The sequence below is a fragment of the Dipodomys merriami genome, unplaced genomic scaffold, assembly GCF_024711535.1.
Source record: "Dipodomys merriami isolate MVZ:Mamm:240054 unplaced genomic scaffold, mDipMer1.0.p SCAF_5, whole genome shotgun sequence".
Taxonomy (NCBI): domain Eukaryota; kingdom Metazoa; phylum Chordata; class Mammalia; order Rodentia; family Heteromyidae; genus Dipodomys; species Dipodomys merriami.
Genome location: NW_027206068.1, coordinates 68,583,307 through 68,603,563, shown reverse-complemented (window position 1 = coordinate 68,603,563; position 20,257 = coordinate 68,583,307). Strand labels below are relative to the sequence as shown.

Here is a 20,257-nt window from a genome sequence, read left to right as displayed (position 1 = left end):
CCCCCCTACTGTCTTAGAGATTTTTTGCTCAAGGTTAGCGCTCTACCACTTGAGCCATAGCTCTATTTCTGGCTTTTGGGTGGTTAGTAGAAGGTAAGAGCATCTTGGACTTTCTTGCCCTAGCTAACTTTGAATCAGGACCCTCAGTTCTCAACCTCCTGAATAGTTAGGATTACATTGTGAGCCACAGTACCCTGTGCCAAATCACATTATTTGAAACACTTTTCTCCTTATTTTTCATCATCTCCTGCTGTTTATTGTCTTCATAGTGCCTTTCCCCCGGACCTTCCAATGTAAGTTCCATAAAGTCTCAATCATCCCAGCCCTGGCTGGTTGTCACTCAACACCAGGCAGATTTGTGATACACTACACACTGCAGAGGTTTATTCTAGATAACACAGACCTTACCCTGAATGTGATGTCAGAGAGAGCAGCCATTAGATTTTTTTTTGACTAATTTTATTTTATTTTATTTTATTTTATTTGAGAACATACTGTACAGAGGGGCTACAATTACATGGGCAGGATAATGCATACATTTCTTACCAAGCATTGCAGCCTCCTCCTTTGTTTACCCTTCACCTCCCTTCCCCGCCTCCCCCCTCCCCCCACCCAATTATACCCCCCTCCCCCCCCACACCGACATTGTAAAGCTGGTTTTGACATGACATTTTGTACTTCTCATTGTTGCAACAGGTCCACCTGAATCCTTAAACGACTTGTTTGTCCCCATCTCCTCCACATGTTATACTGACATCAAGATTTTAGGAAGAGGTTTGAGTAGTGGGGTGGATGGTAATTGAGGATGTCCAGAGGACCTTGCTTGGAAGCTAGTCCAGTTGTCTAGGTTCCTCAGGTCCTCTCTTTCCTCTCCCCCCCCCCCCTCTTTCTCTCTTTGGGTCTGGTCATGGGGTCTGAACTCTGGGCTTGGGCGCTGTCCCTCAGCTCTTCAGCTCAAGGTTAGCACTCTACCACTTGAGCCACAGCACCACTTCCAGCTTTTTTTTTCTGCTTATGTGTTGCTGAGGAATTGAACCCAGGGCATGTAAGGCAAGCGCTCTACCACTGAGCCACCTTCCCAGCCCTCTTTCCTCTCTTTTTCTTCCCTCCTTTCCTCTTTCCTCTTTCCTCTCTCCTTTTGTCTTAACACAATAGACCTCCCTTCTGTCTTCTTCCCTTTCTCCTTCCCTCCTTCTCACTCTCTCTTCTTTCCTTCTCTGTCTCCTTTCCTCCCTCTTCTTTTCTTGTGCTGGGAATTGAACTCAGGCCCTTTCACCTGAGCCATGCCCCAAGTCCTGACATTATTTATCATGTCAGGTCTAATAGTCCACTTAGGGATAGGGGCCTTGATATATGCAATCATTCTGGGGTACAGGCTGACCCATCTAGACTCTACTGTCCTCAATATATGGCTTTTGAGTACATTCTAGATATCTCATTCTAGGAATAGATGGGAAAAAATGGATAGTAAAAGATCACATAGGAGATTTTTATGGTGATGGACATCCTTAACTTATATCCCAATGACCAGAAGCTATGGCATGACTCTACCTACCTATCTGTGGGGGAGGGAGGGGGAGGGGGAAGAGGGCTGGTAAATATGGTCTCTAAGACCCAGCAGACTAGAAATAGCAGATTAGAACTTTCCAAAGGATGTATGCATGAGGCATTTGGGGAACACAGTAGGAAGAGAGAGAAGCTAAGGGAGAGGTAATGACTTGCTGGTTTCTGCTTCTACTGGACAGAGAGCTGGAGAGGATTTTCTACTCAGGTGTGAAGTTTGAGAGACAGGCTGCCCTCCACCCCGTAGTAACTAGTTTGGGAGATGTTGAGTGGACAATAATATGTCTTCAGGGGTGATTCTGATCTGAGAAGTCTGCAGTTACAAACAAGCTGAGGTGGAAACTTGGGAAATCTGCTCTAGAGAGATCACTCCAGGGGAGAAAGAGGCTAGAGGAAAGCACACAAGCTATGGTAGCTGAGTGGATCGGCCCAATATTGAAGATTGTTGCTGTATCTTTATAATGTGTATACTTGGCAAAATAAAAATTGTAGTCCCATCCTTAGGTTAGTGTGCAAATTTTAGGGATCAAATTTTGTTTTGGAATTCTGCCCTTCTGATACTTACGGGTTTGGGTAACCTAAGTGTTTTCTTTTTTGTTCTTCACCACCATCCTCCTCCTCCTCCTCCTCCTCCTCCTCCTCCTCCTCCTCCTCCTCCTCCTCCTCCTCCTCCTCCTCCTCCTCCCCCTCCTCCTCCTCCTCCTCCTCCTCCTCCTCCTCCTCCTCCTCCTCCTCCTCTTCCTCCTCTTCCTTCTCCTCTTCCTCATCTTCTCTCTCTCTCTCCCTCCCTCTCTCTCCCTCTCTCTCTCCTCTCTCCCTCTCCCTCTCTCTCTCCTCTCTCCCTCTCCCTCTCTCCCTCCCTCTCTCTCTCTCCCTCTCTCCCTGTCACTCCCTCCCTCCCTCCCTCCTGGTCCTGGGTCCTGAACTCTGGCTCTGGGCACTGTCCCTGAGCTCTTTGGCTCAAAGCTAGCATTCTACTACTTGAACCACAGTGCCACTCCTGGCTTTTTCTGTGATTAATTGGAGATAAGAATTTTACCAGGCTGGCTTTGAACCATGATCCTCAGATCTCAGCCTCCTGAGTAGCTAGGATGATAGGCCTGAGCCAGGGCACTTGGCTTCTTTGTTTATACAAGGAAGTTTCTTGAACATTCCTTTTCTATGGCTCTCCAAAGTAAACGTGAGCATGGTTGGCTGCACTTTCTTCTGCCTTTCCCTATGATGCTACATAACTTCCTGATTACAAGGTTACACACAGTTTAATTAGTAACAGTTATCTGCTTCTTTGCAGAAAGAACTGTAGGAATGGTCACAACTTGAAGACTGATCACAACCTTAGTGTCCTGAAAGTTCATGGCATTGACCACCTCAGCTACAGTGAGCTGTGCCAACTCTTGTTTCAAAATGACCCGTGGCTTTTGCCGGAAGTGAGTATTGGGGTTAGAGGGCAGGGGGGCCTTTTCTTCAAGCACTAATGGAGAGGCCAGATAATTGGAAGACAAGGAGATATTATGGCTGAACAGAAGCCAACGATCCATCCTGGCCAGGAATCCTTGCACAGGAGCTTTTCCTAAGGCTATGACATCTACTTTTCTCGAAGCAGAGCTTCGAGAATGGCCTCTCTCACCTCTAGGCTTTTCAGAGCTGGGGTGGAAAACCCCCTCCACTCAGTGAGGTACCAGGATGGCTGTATGAAGTTACATAGACTCAACCTCCTCTTTTCAGAACTGACCTCAGTGGGCCTATCCATGTGTAACAGGAATGGAAACCACAGAGCTGAGTATTATTGGACCCCATTGGTTTGTGGAGAAGCCTCAGAGCTACTGACAGCTACATAATTAGTTCATTCTATTCATTCACTTATACCCAGAAGCTGATGATCATAAGTTCTCAGATCATGTACAGCTCACTGCATTGGTTCTGTATCAGTTTGTGGGTAGGGATTAGCAATGTAAGAGATTCATTGGGGTAGAGATCGAGAGAAGGTATTGTGAACCTTTAGACAGCAGAGTGGCATGTGCAGGTCTGACAGTCAAGGCAGGAGAGCAAGGGAGGTGGGGGGTTAGATAGGAAGAAAATGGCTTCAGCAGGTTCTCAGGAAAGTTCCACCAGGTCTAGAAGCAGTTCTGACACTTAGTGGCTGCTGGAGGCATCCTGTGACCTACTGGAATGATCAGGCTTGTGTTTCAGTGTTGGTTCTATTGTGATGGGCAAGGTGGGAATGTAAATGAGGCAGTAGTTCTAGAGGATAGCAGTTGGACCTCAAGTTTCTGTAGCTCATCAGAGTAGTGAGTTCTTATGGCAGCACAGGTTACAAACAATTCTTTGGCATTGTTTCTGGTTTGAGGTAACATTAAATTAGCATATTTTAATGAAAATTCTTTCTGGTCAAAGTCATCTGAGAAAGATGATAGCTTAGCATATGACTGTCATATAGATGTTAACTTTTTACTTTTACCTTTCAAAAATTAGTGTTGATTTAATTCAGCTAACTTTTCTGGAGGATCTAGTGATCAGGAGAGAAAAGATACTATTCTTCATACATTGGTGAGACAGGCAGGCCTGTATTAACTGTTTAAATGTTCAGGTTGGCTGAGAACACCCTGCCAATATGTGGGACTTGAGATCTTCACTCAGACTCAGTGTGGCTTTTGGACAGAACTTTTCCTGATGGCTAGCTGGTGGCTCTCATAAATCAGGAACCCATCACATGTCTGCTATATTCTCTTTTCCTGTTTAGTCCACTCAACACCTCAGTAATATAGGTGGCATTATTCTTAGAGATTAAAATATGGAATCCCAAGGTTGATAAATGGCTTACCTAAAGGTCATGCAGCTGGTAAGGGGCAGAACTGATGCTCTGGCCTTTCCTCTTGGGACTTACATCCCTTGAGTGGGCACCTTGCTGGTTAAAGCTAGGATTCCACAGCCCTTTCAGGCATTCCTTACAGTTTGTGAAATATAACACCTAGAAATGGAGTGGATGGGCTCTTGGTAGGGTCAGGCCTGGTTTCTGTCTCCAGGATTTGGAGTGTAAAAGAGAAGGAACAGTTGTTGGAAGTTTGGGTTGCAAATTTGCCAACAAACACTATACATTCCAGATATTGTGGATAGTGGTGTGACAGGGGAAGGCCATTCAACTTCTCTGTGTCTACTAGCTCCCTCAAGAAATGAAAGGGTGGTATTTGACCTTCTCTGAGATGATGTAATCCTTAGAATCTCTCTGATCTTGAATTATAGGGAAAAAGAGTTGAGAGAAATCAGGACCTGATAAAGGGGGATTTGGTGAGGCTGTGAGAGGATGAGTATGGGTAGTTGGGGATCTTTATTTATTAATGTGGGTCCAGTAGCAGCTACTTCATGTGAAGGGAGCAGCCCTAGTTGCTTTGAAGTTCTTTGGATCTTCCTAGGGAAGGGGATTGTTAAAGAATATTTTAGCCAAGGAAAGGTGCTAACAGCTATCATTGTGAGGGTATGGGAGTCTCATATCTGTGGCCCATGTGGACAATGAAATTACATCTTAGCTATGAATTCCCTTCTTACTGGGACCTGGTTGGTGGGGAGGTAAGCAACAGGAGACCTTCATGGGTTCATATCTTTTTTTCTGTCTACAGATCTGCCTACATTACAACAAAGGAGATGGACCTTTCGGCTCTTGTTCCTTTCAAATGCAGTGTATCAAACTCCATGTCTGCCAGTACTTCTTACAGGGAGAGTGCAAGTTTGGCACTAGCTGTAAGAGATCCCATGATCTCTCTAACACTGAGAATCTAGAGAAGTTGGAGAAATTGGGCATAAGCTCTGACCTGGTGAGCAAGCTGCCTTCCATTTACAGAAATGCACATGACATCAAGAATAAGGGCTTGGTCCCCATCAAAGTGCCCCCTGCTCCTGCAGGCCCTCAGGGGCCTTCTGGTAAGGCTGGTGAGAAGTGCTGCCAGTCCTGGGGTGGACTCTCAGGTCTTGAATTACAGTAGGAAGCAACTGATTGTATGACTTTGGGCAAGTCTGGGCTTCTTTTAGAGAGTTGACCTTTTCCTAGATAAAAGGATAAGTTGAAGTCATAGATGTGGTCAGACCAGACATTTTAGACAATTATGCATTGCTCTTGATTGGTTTTAAATTCTGGAGGGGCCTGATTTACACTATAATGGTGGAGCTTCAGTGTCTTCCTCTCTGTAGCTGTCCCTTACTTTACCCCACAGAGAACCTGCCTTTGAGTGGGGACCTTAGAGTTAGATGTCATGCTATACAATTCTAGGTATACCCTTTTTAAAATTTTAGTTTATTTTAAGGATGATGTTAGAGGGGTTACAGTTGCATAACTAAGGTAATAAGTACATTTTTATTGTTGAACATTGTTACCCCCTCTCTCTTTTGCATTGTATTCTGTTTTGAGTTTACAAGATGAGCGCAAGAAGCACTTTTAAATTTTGTTCTTGGCTTTCTTCCTGCCACAAATAATGGATTCTTTCCTTAATGTAAACTTGTCTGCTTTGTTCTCTGCTTCTCCCAGCACCTAGACACTGCTTGTCCCACAGTAACGCCTCAATATTAGTTGAATGATTAAATGTGCTAGCATAGTTCTCTCAACTCCTCTAACACACACACACACACACACACACACACACACACACACACACACACAGAGACACGTTAGGCTTAGTGATAGGTAAATGGGAGACTTTTAAGCAGATTTTTTTTTTTTTTGAGATGAGAGTCTCACTACATTGACTGAGCTAGGCTCAAGTGATCTTTTTACCTCTACTACTCAAGTATCTGGGACTACAGGTGCAAACTCCAGTGCCTGGACAGATTTAATAAACATTCCTTCAGGACCTGTTCTGTGTAGCAAGTGTATATTGTGGTTCCCGAGAGAGCTTGTGATACATTGGTTCCTTTGGGCTTTAGTATGTAGGCCATTGACTAGCCATTCTAGTTCTTTTTCTTTTCTGTTTTTTTTTTTTTTTCAGTGACAGAACTGGGGGCCTGAACTCAAGGCCTTAGAATCTCATTTGTTTGGCTTGCTTGCTCATGGCTGGTTCTCTACCATTGTCACATCTCTACTCTGGCAATTTGATGGTTAGCCTGGAGTCTCAAAGATTTTTCTGTCCATGCTAGCTTCAAACCTCAATCTTCCAGGTCTCAGTCTCCTGAGTAGCTAGGATAACAAGTACGAGCCACCTATGCCTAGCTGATTCTCAATTCTTTTACTTAGCAACTTTGAACGCTAACCATGTATTGGCTATGTCTTTGGCCTGGTGATACTTGTCAATATGAGACATCTCTCTCCCTCAGAGTTATATAATCAGATCTTGTTTAGATATAGAGAAAGCTATGATTTTTAATATACTGCTTTCTACAATATCAGGTAAGTTCCAAGAATGCCAGCAAACACTAATGTTATCTGATTGCTGCTATTAAAAAGTTGTTCTTGCTGTGTCTTTTTCTTTACATTCTCTTCACATATTTTCATAGTCCTGTTTAAATTTAGGAAGCCCAGCAGTAGACAGGGTTTTTTGTTTGTTTGTTTTGTCAGTCATGGGGCTTGAACCCTGGGCCTACGTGCTTCCCCTCAGCTCTTCAGCTCAAGGGGAGTGCTCTGCCACTTGAGCCACAGTGCCACTTCTGTTTTTCTGGTGGTTTATTGGAGATAGCAGTCTCATGGACTTTCCTGCCTGGGCTGGCTTTGAACCCTGATCCTCTCAGCCTCCTGAGTAGCTTGGATTACATGCTTGAGACACCAGTGCCCAGATTGTGTGTGTGTGTGTGTGTGTGTGTACGTGTGTGTGTGTGTGTACGTGTGTGTACGTGTGTGCCAGTCCTGGACTTGAACTCAGGGCCTGGGCACTGTCCCTTAGCTTTATTGCCCAAGGCTAGCATTCTATTGCTTGAGCCACAGCTCAATTTATGGCTTTTTCAGTAGTTTATTAGAAAGAAGAGTCTCATAGACTTTCATGTCTGAGCTGGGCTTGAACTGCAGTCTTCAGATCTCAGCCTCCTGACTAGTTTGGATTACAGGTGTAAGCCGCTGGAAGTTTGCTAGACAGGTTTTGCTTCAAATAGATGATTAGGAGTGCAAGTAAGTTATATCTTTGGTAAGTGAGGGAGAATCTGTTCAGAGAGGTTAAATTCAAAGGTTACCATCCTGAGGGAAAGAAAGAAGATCATCAGGGTCCTAAAGATGTAGCAAGACCTTGTCTCAAAAATTACCAGAGTCAGTGGGGTTGGAGGCATGGCTCAGTTGGTAGAGTACTAGCCAGTGAGCTGATGGGTCATGCTTATAATCCTAGCTAGTCAAGAGGCTGAGGTCTGAGGATTGTAGTGTGAAGCCAACCTGTGCAGACAAGTGCATGAGACCTTTGTCTCCAATCAACCAGGAAGAAAAGCCAGAAGTTGGGGATGTAGCTCAAGTGGTAGAGCATTAGCCTTGAGCAAAAATGCCAAGTAAGAGTGTGAGGTCCTGAGTTCAAACCCTAGTACCCCACCCCCAGTGTAAAGTGACAACTTAAAATTATGAAGATTTCATCTGGCATTGTAACATTTCCACATGTGTTGCCTTTTTCTTGGTTCTTATAACTGAGTTCTAAGAATAAATAAGTACTGGTTACATGAAATCAAATCTAGTTTACAAAAACTAGCCTTCTGTTTGCCCTTTCTGGTGGCTTTGGTAGACAGTCCAAGTTTAAAAAAGGAGCCCCTTGGGGCTGGGAAAGTGGCTCAGTGGTAGAGTGCTTGCCTTGCATGCATGAGGTCCTGGGTTCGATTCCTCAGCACCACATAAGCAGAAAAAGCTGGAAGTGGTGCTGTGGCTCAAGTGGTAGAGTGCTAGTCTAGAGCTGACGAGTTGAGGGACAGTGTCCAGGCCCAGAGTTTAGGTCCCACGACCAACCAAAAATATAAAAGCCCCTCTTCTGCATTCTGGGTTTAGAAAAAAGCCAGTCTTCCTCCTAAAAAAGTAGGGTATCCATCTGTGTTTGAGGTACTTTGATTCCTAACAGGATAGGTTCTGTCAGTCTTGCCTGGGACCACTTATTTTCTTATACAGAGAGATGAATGAGTTCTTTTCTCCCATTTGTACCATGAACTACTATAACCCTGTATGAAAAGCTTCATTTGAAGCTAACATTATTGTGATGTTTCTTTGCAGAAAGAAGAGACAGTTCGGGTTCAGTGTCTCCAAACACTCCCAGCCAGGAGGAGAGTGATCAGATCTGTTTGTACCATATTCGAAAAAGTTGTAGCTTTCAAGGTAAGTTGAAGGAGGCCTTCTTTCCTCCTGTGTGACAAGTTAACTGCTTCTCCTTCCCCCAGCTTTGTTGTAAGCTCTGCTAAAGAGCTGAGGGGTAACTGCTACTTTAGCCAGTCCTGAGCTCTTTTGTTGGGGAGTTGAGGATGGTAGGAATTCTTTGAATTTTTATAAATAAAGTTGTAGATGAATTTTTGTGTACATACCATTGTTGTTGGCAGCATATGTCGAGTGTCTACCTTTAGCTTATCATGGGGTCACAGACCTTCAGGAAACAAAGAAGCTCAGTCTACTGGGATCCAAGGTAACTGTCACTTCTGAATGGTAAAACTATCCTAGGAGAGCCTTAGAAAGTGTTAACAACCACATCAAGGAGGAGACACATGTATTAGCTCCTGGAGTAGTAGTTAAGTTGAAGGTTCTTCTGTATTGGTCCAGTGAGCCCTACTATCTCCCTTTTAATACAAGTAGCAGATATTTTGTATGTATGTATGTATGTATGTATGTATGTATGTATGTATGTATGTATGTATATATATATTTCACTAAACATTTTTTTTTTGTTGGTTGTGGGGCTTGAATTCTGGGTCTGGGCGTTGTCCCTCAGCTCTTCAGCTCAAGGCTAGCACTCCACCACTTGAGCCACAGCACCACTTCTGGTTTTCTGGTGGTTAATTGGAGAAAAGTCTAACAAACTTTCCTGCCCAGTCTGGTTTTGAACCATGATCCTCAAATCTCAACCTCTTGAGTACCTAGGATTACAGGCATGAGCATGGGCACCCAGCTCACTAAACATTTGTTCCCTCACTTTTTTTTTGGTGCTGGTCTTGGGGCTTGAACTCAGGGCCTGGGTGCTGTCCCTGAGCTTTTATCCTGGAGGCTAGCACTTTACCATTGCAGTTACAATTCCACTTTTGGCTTTTTGGTAGTTGATTTGAGATAAGACCTCCCTGCCTGGGATAGCTTTGAACCATCACATCTCAGCCTCTTTAGTAGGTAGGATTACATATATGGGCTACCAGTACCTGTTCTTATTTGCTTCTTAACTTATAACTTGGCCTTCAACTAAAGAAAGAGTCTTTCTCAAATTACATAACTGTCCTTTAAAAGCAACTATTTCCTTTTCCAAAGGTAAAAATAAATTGCTGTATGGTCATGATGATATTTAAAAACAGATTGGGAGCATATATTATTCAGTCTCCATCTTTTATTTAATGTTACATTTTGGAGATTTTTTTTCCATGTCAGTATGTGTAAGTTCACCTCATTTTTAAAACAACTGTCCAGAATTCTACTAGTGATATTCCATTCAGTATGCAAATATGTATGAATCATTCCATAGTCTTGTAAGGAGAGTTCTTAATCTGAGCTTGTGTGCCATATATACATGTATATTTGAAGTCATTATTATTTTTTGTTGGTCCTGGGGCTTGAACTCTGGGCCTGGGTGCTGTCCCTGAGCTCTTCAGCTCAAGGTTAGCATTCTACCACTTGAGCCACAGCACCACTTCTGGTTTTCTGGTGGTTAATTGGAGATAAGAGTCTCACGGAGTTTCCTGCTTGGCCTGGCTTTGAATTGTGATCCTCAGATCTCAGCCTCCTGAGTAGCTAGGATTACAGGTGTGAGCCACTAGTGCCTGGCTAAAGTCAATATTACTTTTTTTTTTTGGGGGGGGTCCGGTCGTGGGGCCTGAACTCTGGGCCTGGGTGCTGTCCCTCAGCTCTTCAGCTCAAGGCTAGCGCTCTACCACTTGAGCCACAGCACCACTTCCGGCTTTTTTCTTTTTGCTTATGTGGTGCTGAGGAATTGAACCCAGGGCCTCGAGCATGCAAGGCAAGCGCTATACCACTGAGCCAACTTCCCAGCCCCTAAAGTCAGTATTATTGAGACATGATTTATACATCATAAAATGTATCCACAGTTTTGGCTGGGTTGGTGATATGGTATATACCTGTAATTCTAGCACTTGGGATACCGAGACAGGAAGATTCAAATTTGAGAATAGCCTTGGCTACGTAGTAAAATCAGGGTAGTCTGTGTTATATAGGAGGTCCCTATCTAAAAAAAAAATATGGGGGCTGGGATGTAGCTCAGTGGCAAAGCGCTTGCCTAGCAAGTGCAACGTCCTGGGTTCGATCCCCAGTACCAAAAAAGAAAAGACAAAAAAAATACAGTTAAAAAAAAAAAAACCCAAACAAAAAAAAAAATATGGTTCTGAGTTTTTATAAGTATATCATAATGTGGGATAGTTCCTTTTTAAATTACTGTAGGTTAAATTTACCTTTTCTAGAATTTCATGTATGTGAAATCTTTTGCTCAGTGTGGTTTTGAGACTCAGGCATGTGGAGTCTTTTGCTTAGTGTAGTTTTGAGACTCAGACATGTGGTATATTAATAGTTTATTTTTTATGGCTGGGTGGTATTCTATTAAATGGATTGACTACAGTGTATCTATTTATGTGCTGATAAACATTTTGGCAGTTTCCACTTTTGGCTTTTATGAATAAAACTTCTACAAATATTTATGCGGATACATGTTATTAATTCTCTGGGTAAATCCCTAGAAGTGGAATTACAGAGTGTTATAGCATTTAAGAAACTGTCAAAACGGGCTGGGAAGGTGGCTCAGTGGCAGAGCACTTGCCTTGCATGTATGAGGCCCTGGGTTCGATTCCTCAGCACCACATAAGCAAAAAGAAAAAAGCCGGAAGTGGCACTGTGGCTCTAGTGGTAGAGGGCTAGCCTTGAGCTGAAGAGCTGAGGGACAGCACCCAGGCCCAGAGTTCAGGCCCCATGACTGGACCCCCTCCCCCCCAAAAAAAGAAACTACCAAAACTGTCTTAAGTTTACACCGCCCCCCCCCCCACATCCACATATATCCCTTCAGCAGTTCATGAGAGTTATTATTGCCCGATAGGCTACATTTTCAAATTTTAGCCATTCTAATAAGTGAGTAGTAGTATCTCATTGAGGGTCTCATTTGCATCCCCTGATAATCAGTGGTGTTAACATTTTCTTGTGTTTACCAGACATTTCTATCTTTCATAAAAATATTTGTTCAAATCTTTTGCTGATTTTTATATCACAGTATTATGATATTGCCACCTACCAATTCACTGATTTAATAAAATAATCACAGAAGCTTGCAGTCATGATCACAATGTTAGAATATTTTCATCAGCCACAAAGAAATCATACCATCTGTAGTTATTTTTTTCTTCTCCACCAATAGCTCCTACCCAACTAGACTTGCGCCTGTCTCTGGATTTACCTGGATATTTTGTATATATAAAATTCTAAGCCAGATGATGATGGTTTACACCTGTAATCCTAGTTCAGGAGGCTGAGTTCTAAGCACCATGATTCCAGGCCAACCCAGGCAGAAAAGTTCATGAGACTCTTATTTCCAATTAGCCACCAGAAAATCAGCAGTGGCATTGTGGCTCAAAGTGGTAGAGCGCTTGCCTTGAGCAAAATGAGCTTGGAGTTTAGGACAGCATTTAGGCCCTGAGTTCAAGCCCCATGACCAAAAAAACTCCAACAACAACAACAAAAAAAAACAAGGGCTGGGAGGAGAGAACTTCCTAGGACGCATAAGGCCCTGAATTTCACCTCCAGCACTGCAAGAAATAATTGGAATTATGTAACATTAGTCTTTCATGACTACTTTGTCCATTTTGAGTTATTTGATCTTATTATTGAGTTGGACAAGTTTCATATGTTATATATGATGAAAATCCATCCTTCCAGATGGTGTCTTTTATTAAAAAAAATTTTTTTGGTGTGTGTGTGTGTGTGTGTGTGTGTGTGTGTGTGTGTGTAAATCCATCCTTCCAGATGGTGTCTTTTATTAAAAAAAATTTTTTTTGGTGTGTGTGTGTGTGTGTATGTGTGTGTGTGAAAATCCATCCTTCCAGATGGTGTCTTTTATTAAAAAAAATTGTGTGTGTGTGTGTGTGTGCGTGTGTGTGTGTGTGTGTGTGTGTGTGTGTGTGTGTGTGTGTGTGTGTGTGTGTGTGTGTGTGTGTGTGTGTGTGTGTGTGTGTGTGTGTGTGTGTGTGTGTGTGTGTGTGTGTGTGTGTCAGTTCTGAAGCTTGAACTCTGGGCCTGGCCACTATCCATGAGCTTCTTTTGCTCAAGGCTAGTGTTCTACCCTTTGAGCCACAGCTCCACTTCCAGCTTTCTAGTAATTGATTGGAAATAAGAGTCTTATGGATTTTCCTGCCAGGGCAGGCTTCATATCATGATCCTTAGATCTTAGTTTCCTGAATAGCTAGGATTACAGGTATGAGCCCTGGGTAGCTAGTTTCATTTCTAAAATTTTATTTTACTTTATTTTCATACATTTTTGTCTTTCAGAATTAACCTTCCTCATTCTCTTCTCCTCCACTCATTTTTATTTCCTTTGTGATGTCTTCTGAAGAGCAGGTATTATATTTTATTTTGTCTTTTTTTTGTGGCACTGAGGATCAAACCTAGGATGTTGTACTTGCTTGGCAAGCACTTTGCCACTGAGCTACATCCTAGCCCAAGAGTAGGTATTTTAATAATGTTTACTATTAGTCCATAGGGCCATCTTAAATTTTTTCTTGTTTTTTGTAGCCTAAAAATACTTGCTTATTTCAAGATAAGTATTTTCCTGTTTTTTCCCTAGAAATTGTGTTAGTGTAGCTTTTGTGTGTAGTCTAACTGTTAGCATTTGTGTATTGATTCTGATAATTACTTTCTTGATAATGCTTCTTCTGGGGGAGTTTGCTGCTTTGCTTCATTGATTTCCCCCATATGTTGAGTGTTTCTCAGCTGTCTGTATATCATACTTAAGAAATTTTGTGTGCATCTGTGTTGGTTGAACCTGGGATCTGATAGTGATTCTGAGCCTTGTCTCAGCAATGATAGGGTAAGGGCATTGTGTCCTTCTGAGGGTGGCAGAAGAGGCTACTGGATTGTAACTAGGGTCTGGGAGGTGGGGCTAGGAGCTATCTCTTACATGTTTTTCTTTCTGCAGCAATTCTCTTCACACTTACTATTCTACTGTGAAGCAAGTAGCAAGTTTGCACATCCCAAGCAGGTCTGAATGGTGGAGTTCTACTTCATGAGTCCTTTCATTCTCATATGTTGGCCTTTCTTGCTTCTTGTTTCATTGACCCTCAGTCTGTGACACTCCTGGAACCTTCCTATGTATGAGTCATCTTCTACATCTTTTGCATGCATGCATTTCTCTCTCCTCTCCCTTCCCCCTCTCCCTTTCCTTTTCTTTCTTTCATTCCCCTCTATCCTTTTCTTCCCTGCTCCTTCCCCCTTCCCTCTTCTGTCCCATCTTCCCTCTCTCTTTCCCCTTCTCTTCCTTCCTTCCCCCTCACTTTTCCTCCCTCCCTCTCTTCTCTCCCCCTCCTCCCTCCTGTCAGTAGAAGTGTATATGTCTGTTCAGTTTCATTTTTACAGAGGTGCATTAGTATACTTGGATCTTCTAATTTCATTTGACCATATGTTTAACTTTGGAAATATATTCTTGTGGCCCCAAATTAAAAACATGTAAAAATGACAGAAACTTTTCATTATAATTTGTCCCCAAGTACTCAGTTCTCCTTTGTAAGAAGTAATATCTGCATGTATGTGTAGTTAGATTAGAACATTCTCCCCCCACGCCCCACTTTCTGCCTAGAAGAAAAGCATTCTGCACCTAATTGTATATCTTCCTACCTGATAGCTTACATCTTGGTGATAGCTCCATATCAGAGTACAGTGTTTCTGTCCTTTTCCCTCTCTGTCCTCTCCACGGTGCATCTGTTGTCCAAGTGTAAGTAATTTCTGGCTTGAGTAGGCAGTATAAAACCCTCAAAATCATTTAGTCTGTCCTTGCTCAGGCCACTGCAGGACAGAACTTGAAATTCAGTAAGTCTAGGAGCTTTTTTGGTTGCAATATAAACATACATAGTAGCTAATACCACATGTCAAAGGCCCTTGCAAAGTTTGCCCATCCTACATACAGGTGGAGCAGAAAGGGTATGAGCTATGTTCTGGGTAGCAGAGCTGACATGAGAAAAGGGAGTCATTGGATTAACAGGGCAGTGAGGGTGTTACTGCCTAGAAGGAACATGGGGAAGGTAAAGGGGAAGATTATGGAGAGTAGAGTGTAGGAAGAAGACCTGTGGTGATGTACTGAGGAAGGGGTGAATCTCTTGTGAGTCAAAAAATATTCAGGTTGCTTGAACCAGGCAGCTGAGTTACCTTTGGTAGGAGGTGTAGTTGGTATAGGTTTCTAGTAGAGTTGATCTGGCTCTTTCTCTGATGTGACTTCTGCCCATCCACATGTCACATAAATAGAGATACAGAACATACACTTCTGATAGTTGGGACTATTGATCCTATCATAACTTCTTTAAAATGAATCATAAAATTCATAAATGATACAAACTTCCAATATACATATTAAAAATCAATATAAGGTCTTGTTAAAAGAAGACACATACATACTGTATTTCACACAGTATTTCAATATGATTGAACTGAAAAAACAGACTTCCCCACAACTTTCCAGAACATTTTCAGGTGAGTGGGCAGTACCACTCTATTATTGACAGCCACAGGATCAGGCTACACTGTGTACTACAAGATTGCCTTACTCCTTTATGTTTCTATTTTAGATAAGTGCTATAGAGTGCATTTCCATTTGCCATATCGATGGCAGTTCTTCGATGGAGGCAAATGGAAGGATTTGGACAAAATGGAGCTTATTGAAAAGGCATATAGCAATCCCAGAAAAGACAGGTAAGAAATGTATCACTTGTGTGCAGTATAGGAGGTTTACTGTAAACAGTGTTTAATTTTGTTTCCATCCATCCATCCATCCATCCATCCATCCATCCATCCATCCATCCATCCATCCATCCATCAATTCTGGGTTTTGAACTCAGGGCTTTGAACTTGCTAGTCAAGGCTCTATCACTTATGCTATGCCTCTTGTCCTTTGTCCCTTCCTTATTTTTCAAATAGGGTCTTGCTTTTAGCCTGGGCAAGCCTGGACAGCAATCTTTCCATCTGTGCTTCCCATCTAGTTGGGATGACATGCGCAGTCCACTGTACCCAGCTTTTTTTGCTGTTTGACATACGGTCTTGAGAACAACTCCTCCCCACCCTGCCCCTCCTTCCTCTCTGCCCCTCTTCCCCCTCCTCCCCCCTCCTCTCCCCTCTTCCCCCCTGCCCCTCCTCCCCCTCCTCCCCTCTCCCCCCTTCCCCTCCTCATCTTCCTCCTCCCCCTCCTCGTCTTCCTCTTCCCCCTCCTCCTCCTCTTCTTCCTCCTCCTCCTCCTTTTCCTCTTCCTCCTCTTCCTCTCCTCTCCCTCCCCCCCCCCCCCCCACCTAAGACTGACGTTGAACTTCAGTCTTTGATCTCAGCCTCCCAAATAGCTAGGACTAACAGGCTTGAGCCATTATGCCTGCCTAACCAGTATTTAGTTTTGGTGGCCTTCATGAAACACACACAAACACACACATACACACATTCTTTTTTTTAGTGTGTATTAATTGTACCAAGGAATTTTACCATGGTATTTCAGATAAGCATATATTATATTTTAATATAATAACCTTTTGCTGTTACCCCAATTCCCTATCGATCAAAAACCTACTGGGATTCCTTATGCTATTGTTACATTTTAAAGTTGGAATTGTACTGACCATTGTCAGTTTGGAGAGAACATAGCTTGTGTCATTGTTACTATCCATATATCCATCTTGTTACTATCTATATCTCAACCTTGAACTCTTCAAATATTGATTCTCTAGAATTCCATTTTGATGTATGTTGAGATTTCCACACTTGATCTTTTATGTTTCCTAGCTTTCTCTTTCATTCCTTCTTTGGCTTTCTTGTTGCTGGATTTAGGAGAATGTCTTCCCAGTCCCCCAGCTTTCTAGTTCAACCTTGTCTAAAATGCAGTTTGTCCTGCTTGTGAGTTTAAATGCTGTTACTTATTCCTAAATGTCATATTTTTTCTTTCAAACTTACTTGAAGTGTGTGGGTTTTTATTATGTTTTGGTACTGGGTTTGAATTCATTGCTTTATGCTTGTAGGCACTGTACCATGTTCCTCTCCCTTTTGTTTATTTATTTATTTTTTAGATAGAGTCTTGTGTTTTTGCCTTGCACTGGCCTTGGATCATTGTCTTCTTATCTGTGCCTTCTATATAGCTGAGATTAGAGGGTACCATCATGCCTAGATTATTTGTTGAGATATGATAATTCCTAACTTTTTGCTCAGGCTTGGTTGGAAGCATGATTCTCTCAATTTCTGTCACCTCAGTAGCTGAGATTACAAGAGTGAGCCACCAAGCCCTGCTACTTTGGAATTTTTTATTTTTTTAAGTTCTTGTAATCCTTGCTTATACTTTTGATGTTTAGGTCATTTTTAAGAGTGTTTTATGCATGTTTGTATGTGAGAATGCTAGTTTGCAGCCTTTAGTGGTTATTTTTGTCAGCTAGACTTTTTCATGGTGTCTTATTTTCACGCAAGTTTTGTGATATGATTTTGAGTTTGTTTGATGAAACTTTTTGGGAATTCTTATGAGACTCGAATTGAAAGCGAATCCCTCCAGAGAATTTGTTTTTGCTTCTCTGGGAGAATTGTACCAAAAATATAAATTGCCCTAAAACTTGTTTGAGGCTTGATTTAATCAGAAGTCCTTGGATATGTGTATGGGGGGGAGTTTTTTGTTTTTGTTTTTGTTTTTCCATTCAGAACTAGCATGAATGCAGGAAAATTTCCTTGTTGGCAACACAGGTTCCCTCACTAGTCTCCTTTACTAAGCTTTGCCTAGCTTACCTTTACTAAGCTTACACATATTTCAGGCCCCTGGTTTTCTGCTGAAGAATTTCTTTTGAAATTGAACTTCTTATCTTACTCAGACCCAACTTTTGCTTCCGGTTTCCCTTTGGTTGCTATAAAGAAGGCTTTGGTTATTTCAGTGACATAGCCCTGGCCTTAGCTTCTGTATTTCTCTCTGGCTTTGTACCTCCCTTTGGTCTTTGAGTAGTTTTACATACAAAAGGGAAGCCTGTCCTTGTGGCCACACATGCTGTCTGAGCAGTCAGACTGCTTCCCTTAAGCTTTGACATGTATGTTTCTGAGCCTGCCTGGGCTTCTGTGTTCTTGAGTCCCAGTTTCCCATCTGAGACAATGAAATAAAAGCCTCACCTTATAGGGTGGGAAAACTTAATCTATTACACATAAAGCACTTAATACAGCTTGGCTCATTAAACACTCAGTGTATGTTAACTATTTTACCTTCTAAGAACTTCTCACGTTTTTTTTTTTAATCAGTTTGGGAATTTATTTATTTTACTTTTGCATTGCTGGGAATTGAATTCAGGGCCTGATGCATGCCAGATGAGCGCTCTGTCACTGAGTTACATCTCTAGTTCCAAAGAATTTTTTTTTTTTTTTTTTGGTTCCGGTCCTGGGGCCTGAACTCTGGGCCTGGGCGCTGTCCCTCAGCTCTTTAGCTCAAGGCTAGTGCTCTACCACTTGAGCCACAGCGCCACTTCCGGCATTTTTTCCTTTTTGCTTATGTGGTGCTGAGGAATCAAACCCAGGGCCTCATCCATGTGAGGCAAGCGCTCTACCCCTGAGCCACCTTCCCAGCCCCTAGTTCCAAAGAATTTTGAAAAAGAATATTTAAGCAGTATTTTGAGAGGAATTTTCATGATAACTAGTCTTCTGTGCTGTCCAAATTATATTATTTTCACATAGAACTAATCTTTCACAAAGCATCCTATCCTCTCTCTGGAAACATTTCTAAATGCACATGAGATATTTAGTATTTATATTTGCCCAGCCATGTACTTATTCATGAGTGGAAACTGAGGAGCCTTTGAGTTTAGTCAGTAGGGTTTTCAATCTTGTCTTCCATTTTCTTTTGCAGGATCTTGTGTTCAGAGGCAATTGGTGGCTTTCACTTTGGTCATCTGAACTTCGACACCATGAGATTCTGTGCTTCCCAGGTTCGCCGCCTTTCTACAGCTTCCTCAGTCACCAAACCCCCACACTTCATCCTCACTACAGACTGGATTTGGTACTGGAATGATGAATTTGATTCTTGGCAAGAGTATGGAAAACAGGTAACTGAAAAAAAGATGATATTTTTCCCAGGATGGAAGAGCCATTGAAAAAGTGAGCACAGGATTTACCAGGGCTGTCTTTGGTAAAGCCAAGGATCCTCAGATCTGTGGATGACTTTGGGGGTATATTTCAGCACAGATAGGTAATTTGGAGTTCATTTCTATATACTTTCATCTTTGAACAACTAGGTATCTCTTGACTCATGAGAATTGAATGATAAAACTTGTAGTAAGATCAGCTTTCTTCATTGGTTTTTGTTAAAATAGCAAAGTTCATCTCTTACTGTTAACAGAACTCTAGACCCAGTGCCTGGGCATTTAGGTATGTTTGTGTGCTTGTAATATGAAGTTTAAGGCTTTCTTATTTGTTTCTGTAACTTTAAAGTTCACTTTAGAAAGTGAAAGAAAATCAGTTTATATCAAGAACTGATTCAGCCCAGATTGAATAACTGCTGCTGTTAATTACATGAGGGTAGAGTTCAAGGACAACTGAGATTAAAAGGGAGTTTCTGGTCATTTGCAGAAATACAAGTGTCAGAAGGGTACTATTTATACAGGGACTCTTCTCCACTATGAACTATGGGCCTGATAGATACTTGAATTTCCTGGATTGTATAAGGCTCCATTGAAGCTTTAAAGTTTCTTGTTCTTAACTGAATTCAGATTCAGATCATTTCATTTACTCTTCTGGTCTCCCTTAGATTACTTGTCATAAGGTTTGTTTGTTTTTCTTTTGTCAATCACGGGGCTTGAACTCTGGGCCTGGGCTCTGTCCCTCAGCTATTCAGTTCGAGGCTAGCACTCTACCACTAGAGCCACAGCGCCATTTCCGGTTTTCTGAGTGGTTTATTGGAGATAAGAGTCTCATGGACTTTCCTTCCCTGGCTGGCTTTGATCCATGATCCTCAGATTTCAACCTCCTGAGTAGTGAAGATTACAAGCATGAGCCACCAGTGCCAGCTTCATAAGGGATTTTGACCTTAAGGTTTTGAGTCAGGAAAGATGCATGTATCTGTCTACTCTTTCTGTTACTTTTGACTCCTTGCTTCATTTCCTCAGGCCAAAAGGGTCAGATTTCTCTTCTTTCCTCTTGCTTCTAGAAGGAATTTTTAAGCTACCTTCTCATTCTCCTCTATTCTAATCTAGTGGGTTTTATTTATTTATTGGTGCTAGTCCTGAGGCTTGAACGCAGGGCCATGGTGATTAAGAGGTTTAATGCTCTATTACCTGAACCATAGCTCCACTTCCAGCCTTAGTGGTTTATTTTTAAAGGACCAAAGAAGCCAGGTACCGGGCACTCGTGGCTCATGCCTGTAATCCTAGCTACTAA

General features: G+C 42.2%; 1 protein-coding gene across 1 annotated transcript in view; it reads left to right on the top strand.

The window, feature by feature from the left end:
- Parp12 (poly(ADP-ribose) polymerase family member 12) overlaps positions 1 to 20,257 on the top strand; it is a 36,669-nt gene that overhangs the window by 1,056 nt on the left and 15,356 nt on the right. The window contains exons 2-6 of the mRNA XM_069996900.1: positions 2,855 to 2,990; positions 5,178 to 5,478; positions 8,714 to 8,815; positions 15,457 to 15,580; positions 18,732 to 18,927. Of these exons, the coding sequence (XP_069853001.1) occupies positions 2,855 to 2,990; positions 5,178 to 5,478; positions 8,714 to 8,815; positions 15,457 to 15,580; positions 18,732 to 18,927 (859 nt within the window). The remainder of the gene's footprint in view (positions 1 to 2,854; positions 2,991 to 5,177; positions 5,479 to 8,713; positions 8,816 to 15,456; positions 15,581 to 18,731; positions 18,928 to 20,257) is intronic.